At 44.4% G+C, this 24,481-nt stretch overlaps 1 protein-coding gene across 1 annotated transcript; it reads right to left on the bottom strand.

Annotated features, from left to right (window-relative positions):
• Positions 1-1,157: 1,157 nt before the first annotated feature.
• UBASH3A (ubiquitin associated and SH3 domain containing A) lies at positions 1,158-23,017 on the bottom strand. The gene is made up of 14 exons (XM_076328878.1): positions 22,905-23,017; positions 19,408-19,461; positions 17,578-17,764; positions 15,048-15,246; positions 14,161-14,330; positions 13,059-13,267; positions 12,071-12,197; positions 9,990-10,098; positions 8,453-8,575; positions 7,561-7,653; positions 6,349-6,493; positions 2,799-2,905; positions 2,186-2,292; positions 1,158-1,295 (listed from the first exon to the last, which is right to left on the bottom strand). The coding sequence occupies exons 1-14, from the start codon at positions 23,015-23,017 to the stop codon at positions 1,158-1,160; spliced, it is 1,881 nt and encodes a 626-aa protein (XP_076184993.1).
• Positions 23,018-24,481: the final 1,464 nt, after the last annotated feature.

The raw sequence follows: 24,481 nt of genomic DNA, 5'->3' as shown, positions 1-24,481 counted from the left end.
TTGGATGGGCTCTACCACATGCCCTGATGGCTAACGGCACGCATACAGAGATATGTCAAGAAGGAGCAGGGAAATGAAAAGTGAAAATGAAAACATTTTTAGTCATGCTAAGAGAGAAAGAGAAACCTCCATTTTTTCCTTTCATTGAAAGAAACACTTGTGCTTTCCCAGAGGTAGTTATCTGAGAGGATAACTAGAAAGGAAAATCAGAAAGGAAAACAGACTGTGGAAAGGCATGTTCCTGTTTGTGCATAAAATTTTAGGGCTACATTTCCTTAAATAAACAAATCACCAAGAGAAGAGCTACAGAGACCTTTCGGATAACCCATCCGGTAGGTGTGCCACTATTTATACAATTTGGCACGGAACAGCACAAAGGAAAGCTGTTTTGTGTCTGTGAGTGCCATCCCAGGAAGTGTTCAGCAGTTAGAGGTGCTCATGTCACGGTTTTGTCACCAGTACAGTAACGCAGGGCATCTTTCTTTGTCCCAGCAACAGTAAAGCAATCAGTTCAGTTTTCTTCAAAAAGGAATCATTTAGTGCCTTTTGCAATATGGATCACTCAGGAATCGCTGAATGGGGAGCTGTTGTGATAGAAAATGGACCCCCTTTGTAGAAGAGGTAAATGAACAGTCAGTGTGGTATTTGCTCTTGCAGAACTGACGGAGTGAACAGGAAACCCAGTGGCTTTAGGTAGAGCTGGTCTCCTGTTGGGGTAGGAGATGACTTTTTTTCAGTCCCAGTTTCCCTGCTTGTCTGAAAATATCCAAGTGCATGAAAAAAAAGCAATTCATACTGGATGTATTTTGGTCTTGGAAAATGCAATATTGTCTACTTTAGTGCCTTTAGCAGTGGAATTTATAATCAGGTAGTTCCGTATTTATTAAATGTTGGTACTCTCAGAAAAGGTTAAAAGGTACTTTCTTCACCACCGGAAGAGTTCTCACTTGCATGCCAGTTCCTAGGTTCCTTCTTCTCAGTCACTGAAATAAAAACAAAATTCAGGCACCAAACTCGGAAGTGTTTTTCTGTGCTTTGACAACTCAGGGAGGGTATTTCCCACTCTCTGTAAGTCTTCTGGATGAATCACTGGACTGTGCTGAACCATAACCTGTCTTTGGCTCATTTTTGACAACTGCAAAGGCAGAGCCGGCCTTCTAATCTTCCACGATACCATTTCTCCAGTTAAACGCTGCATTTGCTCCATGAGTTAACGTCTTCACTGGTGGGTTGACCATCTGCCATTTGTTTTCCTCTTTCAGCTCTTCGCAGTAACACATGCCCAGCGAAGGGATCTAGGAAAGAAATTACCAGCAGAGTTACTAGCAGGGTCATTGCTTTGACATGAAAGAGGGGGCTTTGCTACAGAAGAGAGCAGACTCTGAGACTGTTCTGGGAGGAGAGACCGGGACATTTTGCCACTTCTGAAATGAACTAAAACCAGACTGGAGGCCTGTGGGGTGAGAGCTGAACTTGTGTCATCACCCCATATGCATCGACATATTCACTCCTTCTTATGCATCGACAGTGGTAGTAAAAATATATCTAAAGACTGAATTCTCTGGTTGGTCATACCAAGGCAGATGGTAAGGAAAACTGGGGTGAAGAATTCTGCCACTGGTGATAATACACAAATAAAACAAACAAAAAACCTTGGCGACCAAGTCTCAATCACAGGCCCCACTTGTGAAGCTGTCAAGAAAACCCTTCTCCACTTCATTCTGTAGCTGAGCACTGAAGTTGTGAACTTAGAGTGACTTGAAAAACACACAGCTTCTTGAAGAGTGACTCACTGAATGTAGCTGCAGGTTACACTCGCAACACCATGGGGAGGAGAGGGAAGACTCTTAGCCCTGTTTCTAAAGGAAGGAAGCTAGCTCCAGATGGAGAGGCTTCCAAATGTGCCTCTTGTCTGTAGCTGTTACCTGGCATTGGCTTTCCAGGGGAGTTGGATGAAAATCTCCAAAGACTTAGCTGCTAGTCACATACTGTTCACCAGGAGAAAATCCTTCTCTTGACCTCCAGTGCTTTGCTAAAACTACATGAGATTCCGTTTGTAATGAAAAAGCTAATGTCATTGGTATTGGCATGCAGTTACACGCATGTCCCACTGCGTAAGCAGGCTCCTTATTAAAAGTATAATAAAACAAAAAGAAAGCTTCCTGCCGAAAAAAAATCTTCTTACCTTTCGTACCACCTGGGCAAAGTCGTTGCTGTCTCTGGCAGGGAGCCCTATCAGAGGTCGGGTGAAAGAAGCCAAGGAAGAGCCGTGGCCCACAATGAGGATGACACCTGATATACCAGAGAAAGCAAAGAAAAGTAGTAAGGGAGCTGCTGCACTGTCAGGTTACCCATCAGCAGATGGGTATGGGGTCATTCATCTTTGCAGACCTCTTTGATAATGTGGCAGAGTGTATTGTGCCAGTCAGAAAAAGTCTGGTGTGTTGTAGGCAATGCCAGCTAGTAAGAGAAAGCATTTCCTAGGAAAAGAGAAAAATGAGCTTTCCAGAAAAGTATGTTATCTTATGCTGAGCTACATCCCAATGTAGAAAGACGAAGCAAAGAGTATACTCTTGCAATTTAGTACTCTACTGTCTTCTGTTTAATTTTGCTTTTTCATTTCTATCCCATAAATTGCATTGATTTTGATTTAGTGTAGCCCACGACAAGGACTAAGTCTACCTTAAGCTCTGTGCAATACCAACAGCTCATGTTAAATGTGCTTCTGTTGGCAGATCTTTGCCTGTTCCTGTTGCTGAAAGTGTCTGACAGAACATACAAAGACCTGAAACCATTACCTTTGCTGGGGCAGGCAGTGATGATCTGTTTTATAACCGCAGAGCTTCTGCTTACATATTCTTCATAACTTTCCGATGGCACCAGAGAAGAGAGTGGGAAGTTACCCCTGACAATAAAATCACAAGTATATGTTAATCTAGATGAATATGGGGACACTGTTAGCACTGTTGAATGACTACACCAGAGAAAAGGCACTTGGTTAAAAAGATACAGGTTTATCTACTGACTTGGCTGACATACTGCTACCTCAGCTTGCATGGAGCATTAGCTTCCCCAACAGTAATTTCTATTAAATCTTATGGCTAAATCTCATAGCTCATAAAGCGCCAGATGCAGGGAAAACCATGCTTTAATAAAACTTGTAGTTTACAGCAGAGATTATTTAAAATAAGATTCATGCCTAAGAAAAGCTTGTGCTTTGAGCAATTCTGTCGGCAAGGACCACTGCCCAGGTAAGGACTGCAGACTTGCAGAGCAGACCAGCTCTAGCAATCCTGGCTGAGTTCAAACCAAGGCGAGACACTGATGATGTGAATGCTTTCAAGATTTGGGATCTCAGAGTTAGTCTCCTTAATAAGTAAAGCAAAACAAACAAGGCATATCTGCATTAGCTGGACAAAAGGATAGTGAAGACTTTAACTCCTAGAGTTAAAAAAAAAATGTTTCCAAGGACTTTAACCACAATGCACCATTCCTAAGTATCTAAGCACTTCTATTTTTCATCTATTTTTCATGTCATCCTCTTAATCTATCTTCTGAAGGAAGGGGAGGTGTTCACTGCTAAGGCTGGCAAATATTGTTAGCCATGTGTTGTGATACAATACAGGGTGTTAATTTTTTTTTTTTTGCAAGCAACTGCCCCCCTCACCCCGATTTGATTGTCTCCTTATTCAGTGAATAGGCAGGAGTAAGATTAGATTAATATATTGTAGTAAGGTATGGTATCACAGTGTACTTTCACAGGTGAGTCCTTGGTACATTATGTCAGCACAAACTGCAGAAGTAGAAAATAGGTGGTAAAACCATGTGAAACGCTCATGCTGGTTTGTTAATCATAGCTAATATTAATCCTGGCTAGGTCGGAGAAGTCAAGATTGGGGTATTCAAAACTAGTCGGCCTTTTGGCAGAGCTGCAATTTTTTTTAATGTGTTGTCCTGTTGGCACCTCAGTCCCTTCAGTATTAACCCTGTTATGAACCAGTCATCCTGCAGCAGAACTGAGCATCCCCAGCACTGGCCCCAGTGGTTTCCAGGCTAAATAGCAACAGGAGTGCTCAGCCCAGGCTAAGGTCTCTGTGGGAGTGCTGTGTCCAACTGTGAGTGCTACAGTGCAGGTGAGATGAGGACCAACAAGAGAAAATCCAGAGGGGAGCAGTGAACAGGGGTCCAGAAAGCACAGCCTACAAGGAGGATGGGAAGAGTTCAGCTTGGAGGAAAAGGCTGAAGAAGGACACCATAGTAGTCTGCAAAAGACTGTTGTGAAGAGGAAAAGGAAGGGTCTGTCCTCCATGCAAAGGGTGAAGAGGAAAGAAATAAGTGGCTTACACTGTGACTGGCAGTCTTTAACAGCAGGAACGGCAAAGGCAGAGTTTATCCTGCTTTGGGACAGGGAGCATCTACCACCCCTCTGCTTCTGTGAGAGCGTGAGAGGAGAGAGAGGCAGAGTTAATCTCACCCAGCCGTAGCTGCCTACAACTCAAGTGTCTGGCTAGGTCAATGGAGACAAGTAAGCCCCTTCAGAGGGAAATTCATGCTATCTTAAGTGTCTGACATAGGCTATCTAAGATGGAAAGTCACTGTTTTGGGAGTCTCCTTCTTTCCACCGACAAGAAGGCTGCTAGCTAACCGTCACAGCCTAGGCACCCAACTCTTAGATGTCTGCAACTGGGTGCAGTGAACCTCAAGATGATTTCATCTCAGCACACAATGCATGGGCAGCAAATGTTTCAGCACCACTCACGTTGCCTCTTAGTGGCACTGGAAACAGGCGAATTTGGGTTAGGTCCACTGCTGACAGGGAACGATCGGGGACTTAACCTAGTTGAAGGTTGTCATTTGCAGTGGGTGAATATGGTAAAGCCAGCCCCTGGGACCTGAGGATTTGAACCGTGCATGTGATGGGAAGAAACTGGCATCATAGGTGCAAGTTTATAGCTCATCCACCCTATTTTTGCCTGGGCCTGAGTGAGCTGTGAGGGGTCTGAACCCTGTAGTTAGCACTGCTTCAGAGCTTCCTCTCTCAACTCCCCACTGCTCTGCATTTGCACCCTTTTCTATGTGAAAGTTTGAGGCAAGTGATTTTTTTATCAAAAAAACTAGGGAAAACAGTCTGTTGGCGGTAAAACACACCAGAAAGTACTATGATCCAAGAAAATGAAGGATTTTATTCCTCCATGCAACTTCAAATGAAGACAGTTGCTTGGCTGTGAGAAATGCATTAAGACATGAGAAGTTTCCTTTCCCCCTTTCTTGTATATGTGGGAAACCCCAGAGACACTCACTTTTATTAGCTGAGTAATTTCCTGGATCTGGTTGTGCACTGCAAACACAGAACAGCCTGGTTTGTGAGCAAGATGAGGAGCTAGACTGAATTGGAGGTTTATCATTTCCTGCCCTGCTGTGGTTTGCAAGTACTCAGAAAAGGCATCACCCCCCACCTTGTGAGGGCCCCAAAAAGTCCTTGCTGAGCACAGTACTAATCTTTGAGCAATTCAAAACAAAACAACTCCCCTCCCCGACCGAATTCGGCACAAACATCATTTATAGTGGGCACAAACATCAATTATAGTGAAAAGCTGTTACCCTGCCTGCTCCCAAAACCAGAAGGACAGCTGGCTCTTGTCAGGCTCACCTCTCTCTCCCCAGACCCTGCATGGCTCTGCCCTGGGGTGCACGGGGGTGGCACCCCGCATTCCCTTCCTCTTGTAGCTGTTGATTCAGTGACACAAACCAGAGACATTTCAGGTGTGGAGCTGCCACCTCCCAGCCTGGGCTCACGCTCTTGCCGCTGCCCTGCAGACCCTAAACAAAGGGCTTACTAACCTTTTCTAAAGTGACGTTTCTTCGTTGCTGAAAGCCAGCGTGTTATTTACCTGACAGGTTATTCTTCACATTTCTAAAATGTGCTTCACATGAGCCAAAGGTAAAAACAAAACTCCTGGTACCTGACACTAATGCCTATAATGCAGCTGTCCTTGTGCATGACAAACCATGGGCCTGAGCCGGCGCATCTAAGGCAACACCAGAGCAGGGCTGGTCCCGTACACAAGTATCAGATGTTTGTGCATGTGCCGGTGCACCCGCGTGCTACGTGCACGCACATTCCCAAGCGTGTGTGTGTGTCTGTGTCAGAGCAGCAAACAAAGTTGACTCTTGCAACCAGACAGCTGACAGCATGTCATATTTTGGGAACAGATCATGCAGACTTGAATTTGATCAGAATCACCCATTTTTTGCAGCGTTCATAATGGTTTATGATAAATAAAAAGATGAAGAGATACCTCAAGGGAAAAAAAATACGGCTTTAACAGCTAGATACAAAGCAATTACCTGTAGCTTGTGTCTATTTTGTAAGAGGCCTCTGCCAGTTCTGTCACAGTCATAAAGTTAGGAATTGCTCTGCTTGCTTCCCACTTGGTCCATTCAAACAGTCCTGGTTCCACCCTGATTTTGACCTTTTGATTTAATTTAAGCCCTGCAAGAACAAGAAATACTTATTAAGAAGAGAAAGGTACACTCGAAGTGTTACATTCATGCTGTACATTCTATCTTGTTCGCTGTAATGTTTTCATTAATGAAAATGAATTACTTATTGACGAACAAAAGAGGATCGTGTTGATTAAATGAAGCCAACATTATATTCTTCTCTGACTTATGTTAAGGCACTACAAATTCTTACATTATTATTATTATTTCTGGAGCTCTCTTGTGATGATCTGCAAGGTATAGGAGAGAACAGAAGAAAAGACCTCAGTAATGTTGCAATCTGAATAAACTTTATTTTATAATAAATATATGAATAAAAATACAACATTTTGCTCAGTGGTCCTCGGTGGGGCAATAAATTGTCCTACAGGGTTAGTCATGGAATTGTCTTGTCAAAAGACACATTATTTTGTTGATTATTCTCAAGAGAGGTTACTGAGTGGCACCAATTCCCAGAAGAAATGCACTCCCATCGTAATTCTGATGTAAACATGGTAATGAACTGTGAACCTCTGACAGACCTGTTGGAGGGCACAGGAGAGGAAGAAGAAGAGAGGGAGAGGGAGGGGGAGAAGGAGAAGGAAAGAGGTTCTGCAATATGAAGGAATTAAAGTAATTTGGCTTGCAAAGGCAGATGCTTTCAGGAGAAAGCTGTCTTCCCTGATTCACATACATATCCTTCAGAGCACTGGAAACATTTGGGTTTTGGCTCAGAATATTTTCTGGAAGAGGTGGCAGTGGTGATTTGATGAGGAGCTGCTAATGTTGAATTCAACCTCATGTGGAACACCTCTGTTTCATATAAGATTAGATTTCATTTTAACTAGCAAGGACTAGAGTTAATGGGATAGTACTCTCCAGACCATACACATGGCAGCAGGTTTATTACTGCCTATATTACCAGCTGGGCAAAACCACCTTGTCTTCCCTGCTTAAATATAACAACAAATAACCACAAAGTCATACATCTTAATTACTCATCTCAGAGACTTCACAGAAGTTTGGTGAAGACATTTTCACCGTGGCAAAAGCACCTGGCCGGTTTTGCTGCCTTACCCTGCAGTACGTGTTGAGCTGTCTGTATGCAGCGGAGTGCGGGTGATGAGTACGCGTAGCTGACTGTCACCTCCTGGTCCAGCAGAGCTTCCCCTGGATGGGAACAGCAAAGCGAGTTGCTCTTTACAAATCATGACAGGTAAGAAACTACTACAAAATACTTTCTGCAAAAAACAGCTTGGAGCTTTTCAGTTTCGTTGACGTGGGGTACATTGGCAGTCCCTTTCTATTAATTTTTTCACACTATCGGCTGACTGAGCTCACTAGAAAGCTCATTCTGGTGGCAACAGCAAGTTTAACATGAGTGTTGGAAAGATAATTACAGACGATTCACTCCAAATCTGCAAAGAGCAGTTAGGCATTTGTCTCCGTATATCTGAATCATCAGAGACAAGCATTTGCACCAGACTTGCATTGTCACAGTCAGGTGCGCTTGCTCAGGGAGCAGGAACAACTTCATCTCGTGAGTGAACTGAGTCAGACTAACCCATACCACCCAGCTGTCAGGTACCTGTGATGAGGTGACCACACTCTGCTGACCATGAAGCTGCTTCCTCTGGCCAGCCTTTCACTCCTCACTGCCCATTCAGTGACAACTGCGTAAGACATTTGTCCCTTGCAGACAAGCAGCAGGGCACAGGTAGTGTTGCAGCTTCTTTCTTTTAACTTTCTTTGCCAGGAACTGGCAGAATGGGTCTCAAAGATGAGCAATGAGCCCCGCTCTCTATTTTACTATTTCACAAGATCTTGCAGTGGTTGCCCATAGAGAAGTGTTACCACAATGAGTGCTGCTAGGAAGTTTTTCTACTGCAAAGCCAGTATGAGCTTTTGCAGATGATGAAAGCCTGCTTCCCAAACCCTTACATTTGCAGGAGGATATTATCCAGCTTACCTATAAGCCTTGACTGGAAAATACCACAGCAAGATAAAGGAGGATCGTATTCAAAATGCTTCACGCTGTCTTTCCGCTTTGGCAGGGTGGAAGGGAAGTTCAGATCTGCTCTGTAGTATTTTCCTGAAACGAGGTGGGACATTCTGCTGCAGCACAAGGGAGGCAGCAGCTGAACGTACAGGTGGCATTTCATTATAATGGCTTCGTTTCTTCTGAATGGTTGGATGCCTGGTTCTGAAAACTCAGCCCGGAGTGACATCTCCACCGGCAAGTGAAACAGGCCGAGGCCCGTTCTCTGGCCACAAGGGCAAGTGATGAAGCAGGGCACCTGCCCAAGGAGCTAGTCTCTCTTCCCTCCACCTCAAACACCCACGCTGTCTGCCCACTGGGGAGCATCGTCTGTGCTCTCCCCAAACCTCGCCTGGAAACCACGTGGGCAAGGGGGAGCTGCCATCAGCCGAGACCACGCCAAGGAGACAGCTAATAACTAAGCAATTTGGGGGATCATGGGGCAGTGCCTGAACTCAGATGCCTACAGAATTATTTTAGTTCTACAAACATAGTCAGTGTCTCACTGATGAAAAAAACCCGGTGACTGCTATTACCTTAAAGAGATCACATTTTAAGGTCACAACACTGGCTTGGGGAATCACCTGTCCTAACAAAATAGCACCTCTTCTGCAAGCTCTGAAGGAGCAAATGAGGGGGAGGAGAGAGAGGTCAGGAAATCGTGAGAATTCGGCTCTGTGGGGCTCAGATGAAACAAAAATCCTTTCCACATCGATATTCTTTTCCCATTGCCAAAATGACAAAAAACATTTCCACTGAAGAAAAATGAAACCAATTAATTGATTATGCAGCCAGAAGGTACCACCCTCATTATCTAGTGTGAATTTCGCATGCTTAATATAGGAGAACTCCAGCATAACAAAAGACACTTTCAGCACAAAGTTCTCCCTTCTGAACTCCCACCTTCTTGTTCCCTTCCTTCCTCCTGACACATATTTCTCTGTTCTGGGTCAGTTTTATTCACCTTGAAACATACTTTTTTTTGAGAGAGGGGGCCAAGAAATTCAGCTTTTAATTTAGGTCAGTGCTGACATCTCAGTTTCAGCATGGCTTGCTCTTGCTCCTCTTCCCCATGTTGGACTAGTGATGTACTGTGACTCTGCTCCATGGACCATGATTCTGACTCAAGCGCAGAAAGGTGGAGGGGTCTGACAACCGCCACCTTGTGTAACGAGTGGCAGAAATCTTGTGTGTTGTACATCCATCAGTGAGACACACGTCCGTCAGTATCACAAGAGCTTTGCTTGTTCTGCAGGGTTTATCTAACATAAACATGAAGGACTTTAGGACATTATGAAATACTGGATACGTGCAGGTCAAAGCAGCGCTGTACCTGATTTGCAATGTTACTCACTGTTTTGTGTCAGTGTTTACATTTACACATAGGGGACCGAATCTCTTGTACCCATAACTGGGGTTAATTGGTTTTGGTTCTGATTTGCTAAGATCCTTCCATTATCTTACTCACCATCTGCAGTCAAGCACTGTTGAAGCCAAGATTTGCCAAAGACCTGATCAACTCTTTCCCCGTGGCGCATCACCAGCACGCCTCTTCGCAGGGTGGCGTTCTGAGATAGCTGTGTAAAAAGGGGTTTTCATTACGATATTATATATAGCCTGCATGAAAAGTCTGGATTCCTGGATGCTGCCTGATGGAGGAAGGAACAGCAGACCTGTCCTGGGAGGTTTATAACAAGCACAGAGGGGGAGAGAAAGGAGCTGCTATAATAGATGCCTATCTTTAGAACAATAGTAAGCCTGACTGGCTCTCCACTGAAGGCAAATGAAAGAGATCCCTGACCTTCATGGGCTACAGATTAGGTTTTAACTCTGTGTTTACACTAGTGAAAGGTAGTGCTGATAACAGGTCTTTTAATTCCAGTGAGGGAAGGAATTATAATTTTAATATATATGGCTGGTATAAACAAAAGAGGGAAACTAGCTAAGATTTAAGTGGTAATGCTCTTTTCTACACCAGGACTAACACCAAGCTCATCTTTCTTTTCCTAAAGAGAACACTACTTTTACACTTTTCACAACTGTGTGGCCAAGTCAACAGTGAACCCAGATCTCCTCTGAGGCCACATTTTTACTCAGACTGCATGTAATTACAAATAAGTTCTAAGTAGTTTGGGGTTAGTATACAATGCATGTTAAATGCAGGTAAGACGATAAGGAGGAACAGGTCAAAGGCTTTAAAACTTTTTCAACAGTAACCCATCGCAGCGTTACTGCTGCAGCACTGAGGTTAGCGATGTGTATCTTCAGCAGCAGAGAAGGGAATTCTTAAGAGATTTTTATTTATGTATTTTGCTAAACACTATTGCATTTCTGCCATGAAACACGAATCAACCACCACAAGATCAGAGTTTAAAACTGAGGTTTTGTGGTCTTGCTCTTCTGCTTAGGAGGAACCCAGAGGCTGGGGAAACTCCTAGACTGGAGACGTGCACATCTACAAAACGTGTTCCTCAGGCCAAGCGGTGGCTCTGCCACAGATCTGAGTTAGAAAAGAGAGGCCAAGAGCAATCAAGAGCCGGTAGAAGGACGTGTGACTCGTGCAGAAGTTTCTGTCTTACAGTTGTACACACAGCATCCTGGGAGGCCCCAGGATGGAAGTTCCCTCAAGGTGCCCTCAAGTTTCTCTGATGTTAACACAAATGAACCCGGGGTTATCCCCCAGCACAGCGAGAAGAGAGGCCGTGGGGCCAGCAAGCCCAAAGGGGCTTCTGCAGCATGTCAGTGTGCCAGGAAGGACCGTCTTGACATCCCTGACAGTCAGAGCCAATAAGGCAGTGCAGGTGCAAATGTGCTGTAGGTAAAAAACCAGAGTCCTTATTTGTTTTACGCTTCCTACCAGAAGACCAGTGGAAAACCTGGGAAAAAATTGACACATGTTGATTTTGAAACTGGGACAAAAACGTAATCCCATCAGTACTGCTAACCTTTCCAGCTAGCTGTTCTCTTGCTGCAGTTCTATGCAGTTATTTGCATTAGCTACGTATCTAAAAATACAAAGGAAGATGAAGCATTTAAACGTGCTAATTTCTAGGACCACATAAAGCACCAAGGTGGCATCCATAGAATCTGGACACAAAAGTAAAAATCAACAATGAGCCTAATTCTGTTCTAGTTACTCTGTTATGAACCCGTATGAAAGTCAGGGGAAGATGTGCCTGCGTCTCTCTTGTCAGACTTGTTGCCATACCTCTCTGCACAAGCCTGCCCAGTAAGGCTGTGCACAGAGAAACCTGAGCAGAGAACTCGTATGTTGTGCTATTATGACAGGAACGAAAAGAGTTTTATGAAAGAAAGCAAGAGTAATATACATCAGACATGTTACAAAATATTTATGAGATATTATACCATACAGTATGAACATATGAGAGAGTGTGTGTGTGTGTGTGTGTGTATATATGTGCATTACAACATAACATGAAAATGTGAGGGAGAAAAAGGAAGATACTATTAAATTTACTAAATGCTTTTAATTAATAGTATATCTGCACAAGTACATGGCAAAGATAAGAAATAGAAAAAAACAATTACCTGAAGAGAAAGTACATTGGTTACACTCCTTGACATACTGGAACTATGGACTTCTCCATTCAGCTTTACGTTAGGTTCATTTTCAGTTCGGGTGAATAATTTCGAAGCTGTTACAAAAACATATTCCCTGTAGAAAAAGCAGAAGCAACACACACACACACAAACATATGGGCGCACACACACAAATAGAAGGGATTTTTAAATCATGATTTTGTCTACAGACACATGTAAGTCAGGATTCATATTCCGTTCAATATTTTTTGCGCACTTGCAATCCACTTTTTCACTTTGTTCTTGATTTAGAATCTGCCCAGTAAAAATGAGGCTAAAATAATATGAACTGATGGCATATATTGGGTGTAACCCTGCTAAAGTGTGATCTTCAAACAGGAAATACTACCTGGTTGCCTCCTCTCTGTCTCTGAGGACTCAGCAAGAAGTGGACCTACACCTCCCTGCTTAGAAAAATCAGCTCTAATCTACAAGTAGCATCAGCCGCGCTGTCAGCTGCAGAGCAAAGCGCAGGAAGCCAGACAGATGCCTGCTGATACAGGATAAATCAACAGGATGAGGGTGGGCTCAAGGTGGTGGAGCAACCTTTGCATGGTTTCATTTCAAGTTAACTTTGCAAGCTCTTGAAATGAGAAAAAAAGAAGAAAGAAGAAAGCAGTGAGCCAGGCTGAAGGCTCAGCCTGCCTGGCAGAACGTGGTCTTTTAAAATTCATTAGGATGTTCAGGTTGTTCAAGAGCTAACAGGGGTTATCCCTGAACTAATGAACTCTGGGTGTCTGTGGGTGTGTGTCCTATGTCGTTTCTTCCAGAAGTCTCAACATCCCACCCAGACCCCCAGGACCCCTGTCTCCTCTGCCCACGCCGCCTCCAGCTCCCGCCTGGCAGCCCACAGCTCACAGTGAGGAGGAACGCTGCCACAGCTCCCCAGCAGGAAAAGCGACTGACATAAAGCAACACCCATGAATCCCCAGCTTACCTGTGCTTAACCCACGTGTCTGACTCGTTGGCCTTCTCAGTGTAGTTTTCGGGAAGAAAACCCCTGCAGCCGGTCCGATGCGAGGTCCCGATCACCCAGCCTTCGCTCACGTCAGACTGCTGCGTCGGGTCAACGTAGATGAAGTCCCCAGCGTTGATCATGAGTTCATCGATGTTCTGGGGCTTGTACTGGAAGAGGGCCCTCAGCGTCTGGGGGGAACATGCAGCAGGGTCAGGCTGCTGCCCGGAGTCCGCTGCTGCACATGCTGCAGTAGTTCAGGGGATGCTTGTTCAACTCTCTGCTGGACACAGTGACCAGTACTATTTTCCACTCTGCAACGTGCTCTTTAATGGCACTTCAGCAGAGAAAAAGGAAGACACTACTGCATTTGCAGTATGTGTAAAAATAAGCACTCGGTTTTCATAAAAATACTTTTTTCCTGTAACTAGTACAGATTTATTTGAAAGTAAACGTAGCAAAAGCATTATCAGCTATTTTTGTGATTACTTGCAGCTCTCCTGAGTGTGACCAAAATCCAATATGAGACTTGTGACAAAGCAATATATTGATCCGACTAAAAAATGTTGATCATTCCATAATTTAAATTTGGAAGTAAGAACTGGAGAAATATTGACTGGTTTTAACTAAGAGTCTGTTAAGCAGAAAATCATCAGCAAGAACTGTACCCTGCTCATTGATATTTAATCTGTGCAGTTTTCATCATGGCTGGAACAATCAAGAAAACTAATTTTGCTGAACGGAATTTTACTGCAAAGCTGTGATCTGACAAATCCTAGCAAAAATTCAAGGATCATAATTTCCCGTCTCTTTTATTTTCTCATGTCACGGTAAGATTAGTTTTTTCTGCTGAATTTTGGAATTAGACCTTGCTGACGTGCCTGTCAAGCAGCCTCCCATAAAGGTATCTTCTACTGATTCATGAGTACAGTTTTGCAACCCAAAGAGGTACTTGAAACAACCATGCTTTTTGAAACATTGTACTGTGCATGCACTGATTTTCTTCATTAAAAAAAAGTCAAGATGACTGTAGCGAAGGGTCTGACTGCAGGCTCAGGAAATCAAATAAATCTGATGACAGTACCTGGTAATGCACAAAACGCATGTCCCGTGAGTAGAGAGCAGCTACCCAGTGGCAGGTCTCCCCTGGGTTGATGCATTTGGCCAATTGTTCCAAAGTCTTCTGATGGTGAGGATAAAACTTGTGAGCCAAGGTAAGGTGGAGCTGCTTTAGGCAGGGCTTCACATGGCAATCTAGGAATGAATCAATCACGTCACAACATAGAAGCAAAGGTCTTTTAAAGCTCTTCTTGTTTTATCCTACATGCTTTGCATGATGCAGGAAATATCATAGTAATTGATAGTAGAGTAGATCATAGTTTTGCTGAATAATGGTTTTGCAGAATGCCATGGTTTTAATCATGCCAAAATAATTCACAAATCTGGACTGGATTTGCTCCCTGGCTTTAGCTGGGAGAAAAAAATGAACAAGGGCTTGAATTCCTTTCCCAGTCTGGGATGTATTGAACTCATTTCTCCCAGATGAAGCTATGCTGGGGCTGTGTCCTTCCAGTCTCCACTGGTGATGCAGTTTCCCTTGAATGTCACTGGAGTAGGGATTAGGACCTATTTCTCAGGGATGCAGTCGGGCCATCAAGCTGGGCCATAGCACCATGAGGATGGAGGTCTGGGGATAGGGAGTATTATATCCCTGCCATTCTTGGATATCCCGATCGACGGCCTATCAAGCCACACAGCCAACCATTTCAGCTTCTAGACAAAACCACTGTGTCTTCAAAGTCTAAAACATGCTCCCCTAGCCACGTTGTTTTCAAATCTGTAGGAGGAAAGGGTGCTGGCTGGCAGTAAAACGTCGGCTAAGCTCCCCCAGAGACACAGGAGATGTTTTCAGTACCATGCCTAAGCATTTGTGCTACGACCCACCCATTTTCCCTCTGATGTTGGTCCTACCTGCCAGGGACGAAGCCTCTGAGGAGAATGCCAGAGCAAACTCTTTGAGCGTATTTGCATGGCTGTCACCAATGAAGAAGCCAAGGTAGCTGGTGGATGAATGTAGTGTTAGGGAAATGGATGGCGGAAAGCACTGTGAAAAGCTGTCACCGACTCGCTTTAAGGTGTCATACAACAATTCCACTTTCTGGTCTTCACACTGAGAGAAAACAGAGGAGGAGCAGGCTTTACCCACCGGCTCAACAGCTACTACTGTAGCCTATGTTATACAGGAGCACCAGAAAACAGTGCAGGCATTAGACTTCCTGAGAAAGACAAACACACCTACGAACTTGCCTGAAATGCCTGGTACTAAAATCAGTAATATTGGGCAGTTTGATCAGCACAGTATCCTGGTGCTATAATAGAAGATTGAGCCTTCTACCAGGAGGTGTATTTAGCCTCAGTAGGAAAAGGCCAAAATATTTTACTGTCTGACAGGTGTGCAATAACCTGCCTGAAATGAGGCGGGGATCATGATTTCCCTCTTAAATTCTAAGTAAGAGTTTGTGTTATTGTTATCCTATAGTCCTTAGCTGAAATCGCTCCTGCTAAAACTTCAAGATCTCAGATGCTGAGCAACATACCTAGCAAAATTCCTAAGGCATCTTTGTCATTATGATCCTTAATGCTCTAATCATAGCAAATTAAAGGATTGTACAGAGCCATGCTTCCACAAAAAAGTGGCAATTAAGCAATTTAAGAAGTGAAGAGACAAAGATGGAATTTGTGCCGTCCAGCCAAAGACAGGAACATTAATGATGCTCCATTTCTGCGCTGCTTTATTCTCCTCCTCAGAGCTATTTGCTCCATTTAGCCTTTACACTGGGTCAAGCTGCTGAAAGGGAAAAGCAGAAGAGAGGAAAGGAGCTCCTCCTGCTTAGACCGTCTTTCTCTCTCAAGCATTTCTCAGGCCACAGGGAGGAGGGATGCACCAAGGGGGCACTGGGCAGACTGGGCTGTGGGGGGACAGGAGCTGGTGGGATCCTGCACCGGGGCAAATGCTATGCAGCAGGCTCCTCTGGGGCCGACAAGTCCAGGAGCTGCAAAAGACATGGGGAGTCAGGAAACAGGAGAGGGACGGGTCGGGAGAAGGAGGTGAGAGCCAGGTCAGTGAGTCTCGCTTTCGGCCTGTGAGGCACCCAGGTCAGCTCTTGCTGACAACCAAGGAGCAGGGAGCAGCACCGGAGGGTGCATTTATCCCTAGAAATATGCTACCTGAAACAGGGCTGAGATGCGTGAGGTGAGGGTTGCAATTCAGTTGCCTTTTTCGGGGGCAGGCCTTTAAACCTGACACCTTTCAAGCGCATGGCAGTCGTTATTAATTAATGATTTTTGTTCTGTATAATTGTGATTAATGGCCACAGGGTACCATTCAATATTTTGCAACAAAATACTCTTATTTTCACTGTCTATACTTAGTGGCATGGTTTATGATTAACAGAATAATTTTTGTCCAGCTGCTCTATCTCATGTCTGTTTCAGCGCATCTCAGCTGCAGCTGATGTTCATGTGCCGCACCATCAATATGCACAAACTGATTCCAGGTGGCTCCAGAGTTTTTCCAGACCAGTGACCCTTTGCTGGTCTTTGCTGATACTGGCACATTCACCTATGCAGGAGAAGCAGCTCTGCTGGGAAGTTCTCTAGAGGGTTACCCAGCATTCAGAAGGCCACCTAGGAGGACAGTAGCATCTGTAGAACTAGAAAACAGCCTATCGGGAGTCCAGCTCAGGAGCCTAACTTCCATGTTAAGTTATTGACAGTGACTCAGTTGCGCTGCTGGACTCCAGTCTGGGTTCCCTTGCTCCTTCCATCCCTGTGCATTCTGCTTCTCTCTTTTTCACAACATCCAAGCTTCAATAAAAAGGGTAAAGACTGGGACATGCCACCATAGCAATGACCTTCTGGCTGGGGCGCTCTGGGGAAGGCAGGGCTCTCCCTGAGATTCCCGTAGGCAGAATACCAAAGTTGTCTACATCCTATGATAACGCAGTCATGCTGCACAGCTGGCTGAAGGCAGCCACTGCTGCCCTGACCAGGAAGGTTTAACACCCTAGGTGGATGCAGCAATGGGCACGGTCTCTGAAGCCTGCCGATAGCTGCATGTGGGGAGCAGTGCTTCCTGCTGGCAGGTCCACGTGCAGCCTGGACTGCACAGCGTTGCTCTAGACGGATGCTAGACACGTGTCACTCAGCTATCCCGAAGCATTCCACTGGCCCCAGCATCCAATTTTTAGGTATGCCAAGGCCTAAGGTGGGTAGCTAAAGTGGGTGGTGGGAAGAAAGACCCCGGTGCTTATGCAGGGGCTGAGGAAGAAAGCCCCCGGTGCTTATGCAGGGGCTGAACACTCAAATATTAAGCAAGCACGCCTGGACCTGGGTCACGTCAGTTTGATCACCAAGGAGAAGTTCTGATGTAAGACTATGGCAGGTGGCCCAGTTTCACCAGTAGTTGATATTTGACCCTTGCACGTCTTTTGTGCCTTACCGTGAAGAAATCGCAGAGCGTGATGTGTGGAAAAATCTCATGGGCTCTGTTTTTCCCACACTGGCGCTTGCTCTCCTTCCAAAACTCTTGCAGGTGGTTATGCAAACGGCCGGTGGGACACAAGTAAAGAGCGTACTCCTGAGGGATTGGGTCGTCCAAAGAGGGATCATTGCAGTGGGAGTGCAACCTGAAATCAAGAGCATATCACAGAGAGTAAGCGTGTGCACCGCTTACTCTTGTTTCCTGTGGTTGAAGGCATACATAGTAAAGACCAGAAAAAGGAAACACGAGGTTGTTATTTTCTTACAAATGAAAAGCTAAAATAACAGCTCCTTACAAATTTTCTCTTTGAAGTACTAACTAATGGAGAATGGGTTTTTTTTCTGCTTATTTTCTGTGTACTTTACATTTTATTATGTGCCTTCATTTCTTTCAATGTCTGAAAATGAAAGACAACAAAAAAGATTTTTTTTTGGGGGGGGGGTTGGATTATTTTTCCCCCTTTTTCATGAGTGGAAACAGAGGACTGGAGGAAGAAAAAGAAGAAATGTGTAGAAAATATTGAAGAATGACAAAATGAAAACTAGCTGAAGATTAAAAAAAATACTCAAAAAGAGCTAGCCTTTTTATTCAGCCCTAATAAAAGCAAACAAGACAAATCAGAAAATGCACAAGCAAAGGTCAGAAACTCGTATCCCATGTGATGATATCCTTCAACTTGTTCTTCGCATGCTGTATGTTTGGCTTTGCAGCTGTTGGATTGGGATTGTTGGAAAGCGTGGTAGAATCCCTGACAAAAAAAGTATTTGGGAAGAACATGCCATTCTCAAATGTCTCCTCTCACTTTCCACAAAAAAAAAAAAAAAAAAAAGCAAAAAGCAATCAAACCAAGCAAAAAAAAAAAAAAAAGCACAACAAAACCCAGAAGAAAGTGCAAGGAAAGACTGGATTTAATTTGAAGGTCAATTAAAGCAAAACAATCAATTATCAGCATATGAATAACATATGAAGACTCTGTGAGAGTCTTGGTACAGAGGAAAAAACTTTGCAGGGATCAAGACTAACAAGTGATTTTGACTCTAATGATACCTCACTCTGACCATCAGCCTTTCAGCCTATTTTATAATGAGCCTTTCTCAAGGGAAGAAGACGGGCTGTTTGCCTTCAGCCATTGCCACTTAACCCCACGTTGTTACTGCACGCGTTTGTAACTGCAACCATGGGTTTACAGGTATTTTCCCTGTTTCCTTCTTCCTTTCCTTTGGGACGGCGAGCCCAGGTTCCCCCTCGGTCCCCGTGCCCGTTGCCCATGGGTGCACACTGCGAGGTGCGAACGCTGTGCCGAGGCAGGGAGGACATTTACCCTGCGGGTGACTCCAACCACCTTCCCAGATGTGCCCCGGTGCGCGCCCACAATCCTGGCTCGGAGCCTGGGACTCCTTTGCACAGGCAGTGAGCAGATCTCGGTGGCCACGGCCATAAATAAGCAGGAGGCTTAAAACTGAGGAGGAGTGTCTGCCCAGAGCAGCCAGTCCCATGAATTGACTAACATCGCTGTGGTGAAAGTAGCTGCTTCTGCCCAAGACTGCCCTTTCCTCCCCAGCTTTTTTGATTTACCCCAGACCTTCTGCAAATAATCTTGCTTCCCAGAATAAGTACAAATACAATTATTTCTTTCTCTGCGTGAACTAAAATGAAAAAAAAAAGAACTCAGATGCAGGGTTTTTTAATGGCAGCTAACTTCAAATTCAGTGACAGAACCAGCACATGAACAAGGATTTTTAGCCAGGTTTAATGCGAAAGCACTCCTTAGAAATCACAGGTACTTACCATTTTGCAGCGTCTTCTATTGTCTTTTGTCCAGTAGCAGCCAAGGCTTTTTGCCTAGAAAAAAAAAAAAAATGGATTCATCAGAATAACAGAAAGAAAACTCCTAGAAAGTAAAGAATAGGCATGCTGTGGTCACAAAGTCTATTTTCCAGCACAGACAGGACCTTTAACAACTAGGTTATTCTTGGCAAATATTAACGTTCTTGAAGCCCTCCAGATAGTTTTTTCCACTGCAAGTCTTTAATTCCTGGAAGATTTGTAACCTGTCCTCCTCACAGGATGTCCTCTTTTGTGTTCCTTAGCACCCCTACTGACTATTTGGATTTCCTTAGGGTTGGGTAAACCATCCATCCATTCACACACTGTCAGAGCAGGGTTTGCTCAGTTCATAGGATAATGTTCTGGTTCAAGATGCCAGGCCCAAGCCCATACATATAAACAAAGCAAAACATACTTATATTGGGGTTTGAAAATCTGGCTTGAGGATCTCCCATAAGCCAGCAGAAAGCCAGATCTAAGCCACCAGTTCAGTCCAAGATGAGGGACTATATCTCATGTTTCTCTCTGTTAATGCAACTGTCATTCTCTGGGATCGGATTTAATTCGGATTTCCTTTTCTCACTAGAGCTTTCAAAATGCCAACTATGTGCTTCACACGAACAAGTCTTTGTGACTAAATGCTAGGTGATGGGTGAAGGATTCCAGTGTTTAAATAGCAATTGCACCCATGAACCCCATTTCCAGCCTTGTAACCCGTCTACAAACTTCTCAGAAGAGACATGAAGGGGAAGTAGAGACAGTGGACATGGAGGAAAACCTGCTAAATTACTTGGCATCTGCTCATCTCTTTCCTTCTCTCTTGAGGCCATCCTTTCTGGCCACTGGGTCCTGAAGGCATTGATTCATTTAGTCTCCTCACATTTTTATCCTCCATCCATCCCTGTGACACCTGAGCATGCACCAGAAGTGCAATGAGTGCATTAAGCAGCAGGACTCAGGTTCGTCCTTGGTGCTTCCTCCCAGCCTTCTGTCTTCTCTCTAGTGTAAAAACTACACATGGGCTTGTTAAAAACATTTAAATGTACTTACGTGTACGTGCAACCACGCCTGGCTCTTTAGTAGGTGCTCAACATGGATGAGGGCTAACATGAGTCTTTCCACTCAAACTTTACCTTCTACTTTTCTTCTCTAAAGTAAATCAACTACCATGGCCAAATCAACGCAAAACCATGAGCTAGCTGGTCTAAAACTAGCCTGTGTCCTCTGTGACTGAATACTGCACATTTTCTTTCCACGCCTCTGCTGGGTCCCCCTTCTCCATCACATGAAACACGAACAACCTGTGTTTTTGTCGTTCCCCCCATGCAGCCCTTCCTGCCGCATCCTGTTGAAATGTCAGTGCCTGCCGCTGCTCAGCCAATGATGCCAGACTTTGTCAACCAAAGTTACAGCTCAAAGTGAGTGTTTTACTGCTTCATTCCACGCTGCTTCTCCCACTCAGAGAGGAGCTCTGTGCAAACAGCCCTGAAGCCAAATGGAGCTTGACCTCAGCTTTTCTTTACTATAGGGCCTGCAAAATCATAAATGTGGTAAGACAAGCGAGAACTGAGACCATGGACTGTCATGCTGCTCAGTACTATCTCCTTGCTCCCTTGTGCTCCTCTCTGTGCCTGTTCCCACCTTTTGTCTCATCATATACGTTGGCTGTAGGATGCTTTCCAGCAGGGTTTGTAGAGCCCTTAGCGTCAGGAGAGCATTAGGCTGTGACTGGACATCTTATGCTTCCAAGATGAGCAGTGAAGATTGAAAGATAATGCATAGAATAGATTCTATATATACCAGTTTCTCTCAGATAGAGAGTAGGAATAAACCATTGAAAATCTGTATTAAAAATAGTGTTTTTACAGTGAGAATAAACTGGCTCTTCCCTAAAGCAGAAACTGCTGACAGAGTTCAGTTCTGTGTAAGCACCAGGGGAGGCCCATTTTCTTGATCTGATGCTAGGCTTGATCCTCACATATTTGGTTTTTGTTCTTTGGGGAAATGTTGCTTTGGCATGCTGGTTCTACATTGTGAAAGATTTTGTAATATTTCCACCCAGCCTCGTTTTTCTCAGGCCAGGACATCTCAACAGAACGACTTTTCAGTACTTTCATTTATGGTTCAGTCCAGGAACTACAGAGACATCTGAAAGGTTTTATAAAAACGCAATCAACATTTTGAAGATCTTAAAGTCAATAGAAGTAAATAAATTAAAAAATAAAGTGCTTTTGGACATTTTGTAATTTTATGTCGATTTGCATAGTACTTCTGCCACTGCTTCTTGATTTTGACCTGGGAAGCACAAACCCATCTCAGTAACAGCAGGAAGTGTTTCGAAGGGGATTTGAAGAACGTCACATACAGGACAAAAAATTCGAAAACTAGCCATTACTTTGGGGTGACCAAACTTATAGTATTACTAGAGAAACGATGAGCCAGGTTTTCAGCTGCACAGCTAAAATTCCACTGTGCATAGCTGGGAACAAGGGTCTCACAGTTTCCTTGTAAGCTGTGCCCATCGTGTCTAAAATTGATCCACTAAACACAGTTGTTCCTAAAAAAGCAACACGGCACTTACAAATGGAGCATCTTCAACTTGCTTAATTTTCAGTCAAAAGGGAGAGATATTGCTTTCCTTTCTATAATATTTTTATGAGGGGTTCTTTGACATTTAAATAAAAAGATTTATTTTTTGAACAGTTTGAACCGACGTGTCCGTACATGCCCTTCAGAAGTTGGAAAATCCTCCCTAAAACTTCCCTGTCCAACCAGAGCGATGTTTGGGGGAGGAGTGACCACCACGTTTCTTTTTATTAAGTTGGTTAGCTGCCACCAGTTAATCTCTCATCCATTGGGGTTGCCAAGAATAGTGCCTCATTCGTTACTATTACATTTTCCAGGTAGGACATGCTTTTGGAACAAGATCCTGATTCAAGACAGGAAGAAAAACTGACAGACTTATGTGGCATCTTGTTAAGGAAAGCTTACTGCTTTAAAATGGTTTCCACTGACAAAATCCAGCAGGAGATCTTTACCAGACCTTAAAAAACTTTGGATAGAAGTTACATCCACATTTAACTCCCTTATAATAACAGTGATAAGCAGGAAAAATGAAAGAGGATATATCCCAAGAGCAAACTATGGACATCAACTTCTTAACTCATTGTGAAGCCTCTCAACCTGAAGACGTGGAAGGGCGTGTGTCTTCAGGTATACACAGTATTTATAAAAATGGATACAGAGCGGGTTGTTTTTGCAATATGAGCAATACACACTGCTCTACAAGAAATTCAAAGCGAGACAGGTCTGATCCCTGTATAGGGACATCACCCCCAGGAAGCAGCATGCTCTCTTCATGAAAAAAACAAGCTGCCTGCTGTCAGGATCTTATGAGAAATACCTCTTATATCGTAAATACCTCTTACTGTGCAAAGGCAGCCGAACACATTACTCACGCGGTATGAGCTGGGAATCCTTTGGTGAGGAGAGACTCGAGGAGTACAGAGGTGCTTTTGCTCCTGTGCTTGTTGGACACCTTTGCGTACAGCTGTGTCTCAGCCACCGCCATCTCCTCCACTCTTCCCCTGACCGTGTGCTGAGTGCTGACACAAATTGGGAGGTGGGAGGAGGGTGCGAGGGAGGGAGGGAGTAAGAAAATGAGAGAGGGAGAAAGAGGCAGCTAAAATAAAAAAAACCCTCAAACCTCTTGTGATCTTTTCTGACAAAAGCTGACATCCTGTTTTCATAGCATCTGCAGCTCCAAATTTTTGTTTTAGGGTGGCTAAAAAAGCCAAAGCTGTCTGCAGACTTTTTCCATCCGCCCCAGCAGAACAAGAGTAGTAGTCCAAAGTCCACCACAGTCAGGGTGGACTTGCTGAAGGGTCTGAGGATGGGATCTTTTAGCCTTTCATTTTAAATTGTCTTCTGAAAGTCAAGAAATCCACCTGAGCTGCTACTGCAGCATGCAGGAGGCAAGCAGGGGTGTCCTGCAGCACGTAAGAAGTTAGTCTGTAGGCCAAATTCTTTCCTTTTGGGCTCGACTTTCATGTCCTCCCGTCCCTATCGTACATGGCTCCTGCTTTAGTCTTCTCAGTCAAAGGCGGTGAGCTGGCCAACTGTGCAAGGTCAAACCCAATGTCCCATCTGGACATCATGCCTTGAGGCTGGGCTTGGAGCAGCTCAGGGTGGCAGCAGGGAGAAACCTGTCCTTTCCGGTGGTGCCAGTCCCACCATGGGAGCCTTTGCAGAGCTGCACTGGCTGGTCCCCAGGGTTTCCAGCGTGGCCAGAGCAGGTGAAATGGTTGGAGATAATTTTCTCTGGTCTGGGCTGTCCTCATTGAAGGTACCACCAATCCCTGGGGAGGACAGGACATCTCACCTCGTGGACTGAAGGGGTCACCTGAGCTGTTGGTTTCCTGAAATGAGCCCTCACTTTCTCTCCCTTGGCTGAAGTTCCCCTTGGGGCACCTGGCCAGTTTGGGCTGCTTCTCTAACCATTTGTCTCTGAAGCCCAGTGGGGAGAACATCAGAGCACTGTGATGCGGCATCCTCTCCTTTGGAATTGCCAGTTTCCAGCATGCACAGCAAAGGGACTGAACAGCTTCCCTCATTGCGGCCATGTTCCAGGGACATGGGTTTTGTTATGGAAAACCTTCATTTCTTCCCTGGCCTCTCAGGAGTCTTGTTTCACTTACACTGCCACGGCTTTTTGCTTCACCTCTCCTCCTCCTTCTCCCCTCCCCCCCCATCGTCAATCTCTCTTCTTAGTAAAAAAAAACAAGCCGAATTATTACTACTCTTGAGCACTTTATGAAGCTGAGCATACATTTTCATTTTCTAAATCCCAGTGTACAAATGAGGTGATACTTCAGAAACAGGAGATACTGCTAACAAAGTACTTCCAAAATATTGTGCAATATTTAATTATGAAAGTTATCCATAACTAAAGCGTGGGTCTTTTTAAAAAACCCTCTTTAAGTGTGCTCTTTGCTGCAAGCACACAGCAAAGGCTAAACCAAGTGAAGGAAGAGCA

This window comes from Aptenodytes patagonicus, chromosome 1 (assembly GCF_965638725.1).
Source record: "Aptenodytes patagonicus chromosome 1, bAptPat1.pri.cur, whole genome shotgun sequence".
In the NCBI taxonomy this organism is placed as follows: domain Eukaryota; kingdom Metazoa; phylum Chordata; class Aves; order Sphenisciformes; family Spheniscidae; genus Aptenodytes; species Aptenodytes patagonicus.
The sequence above is the reverse complement of the archived record's forward strand: the minus strand, read 5'-3'. Positions and strand labels throughout refer to the sequence as shown.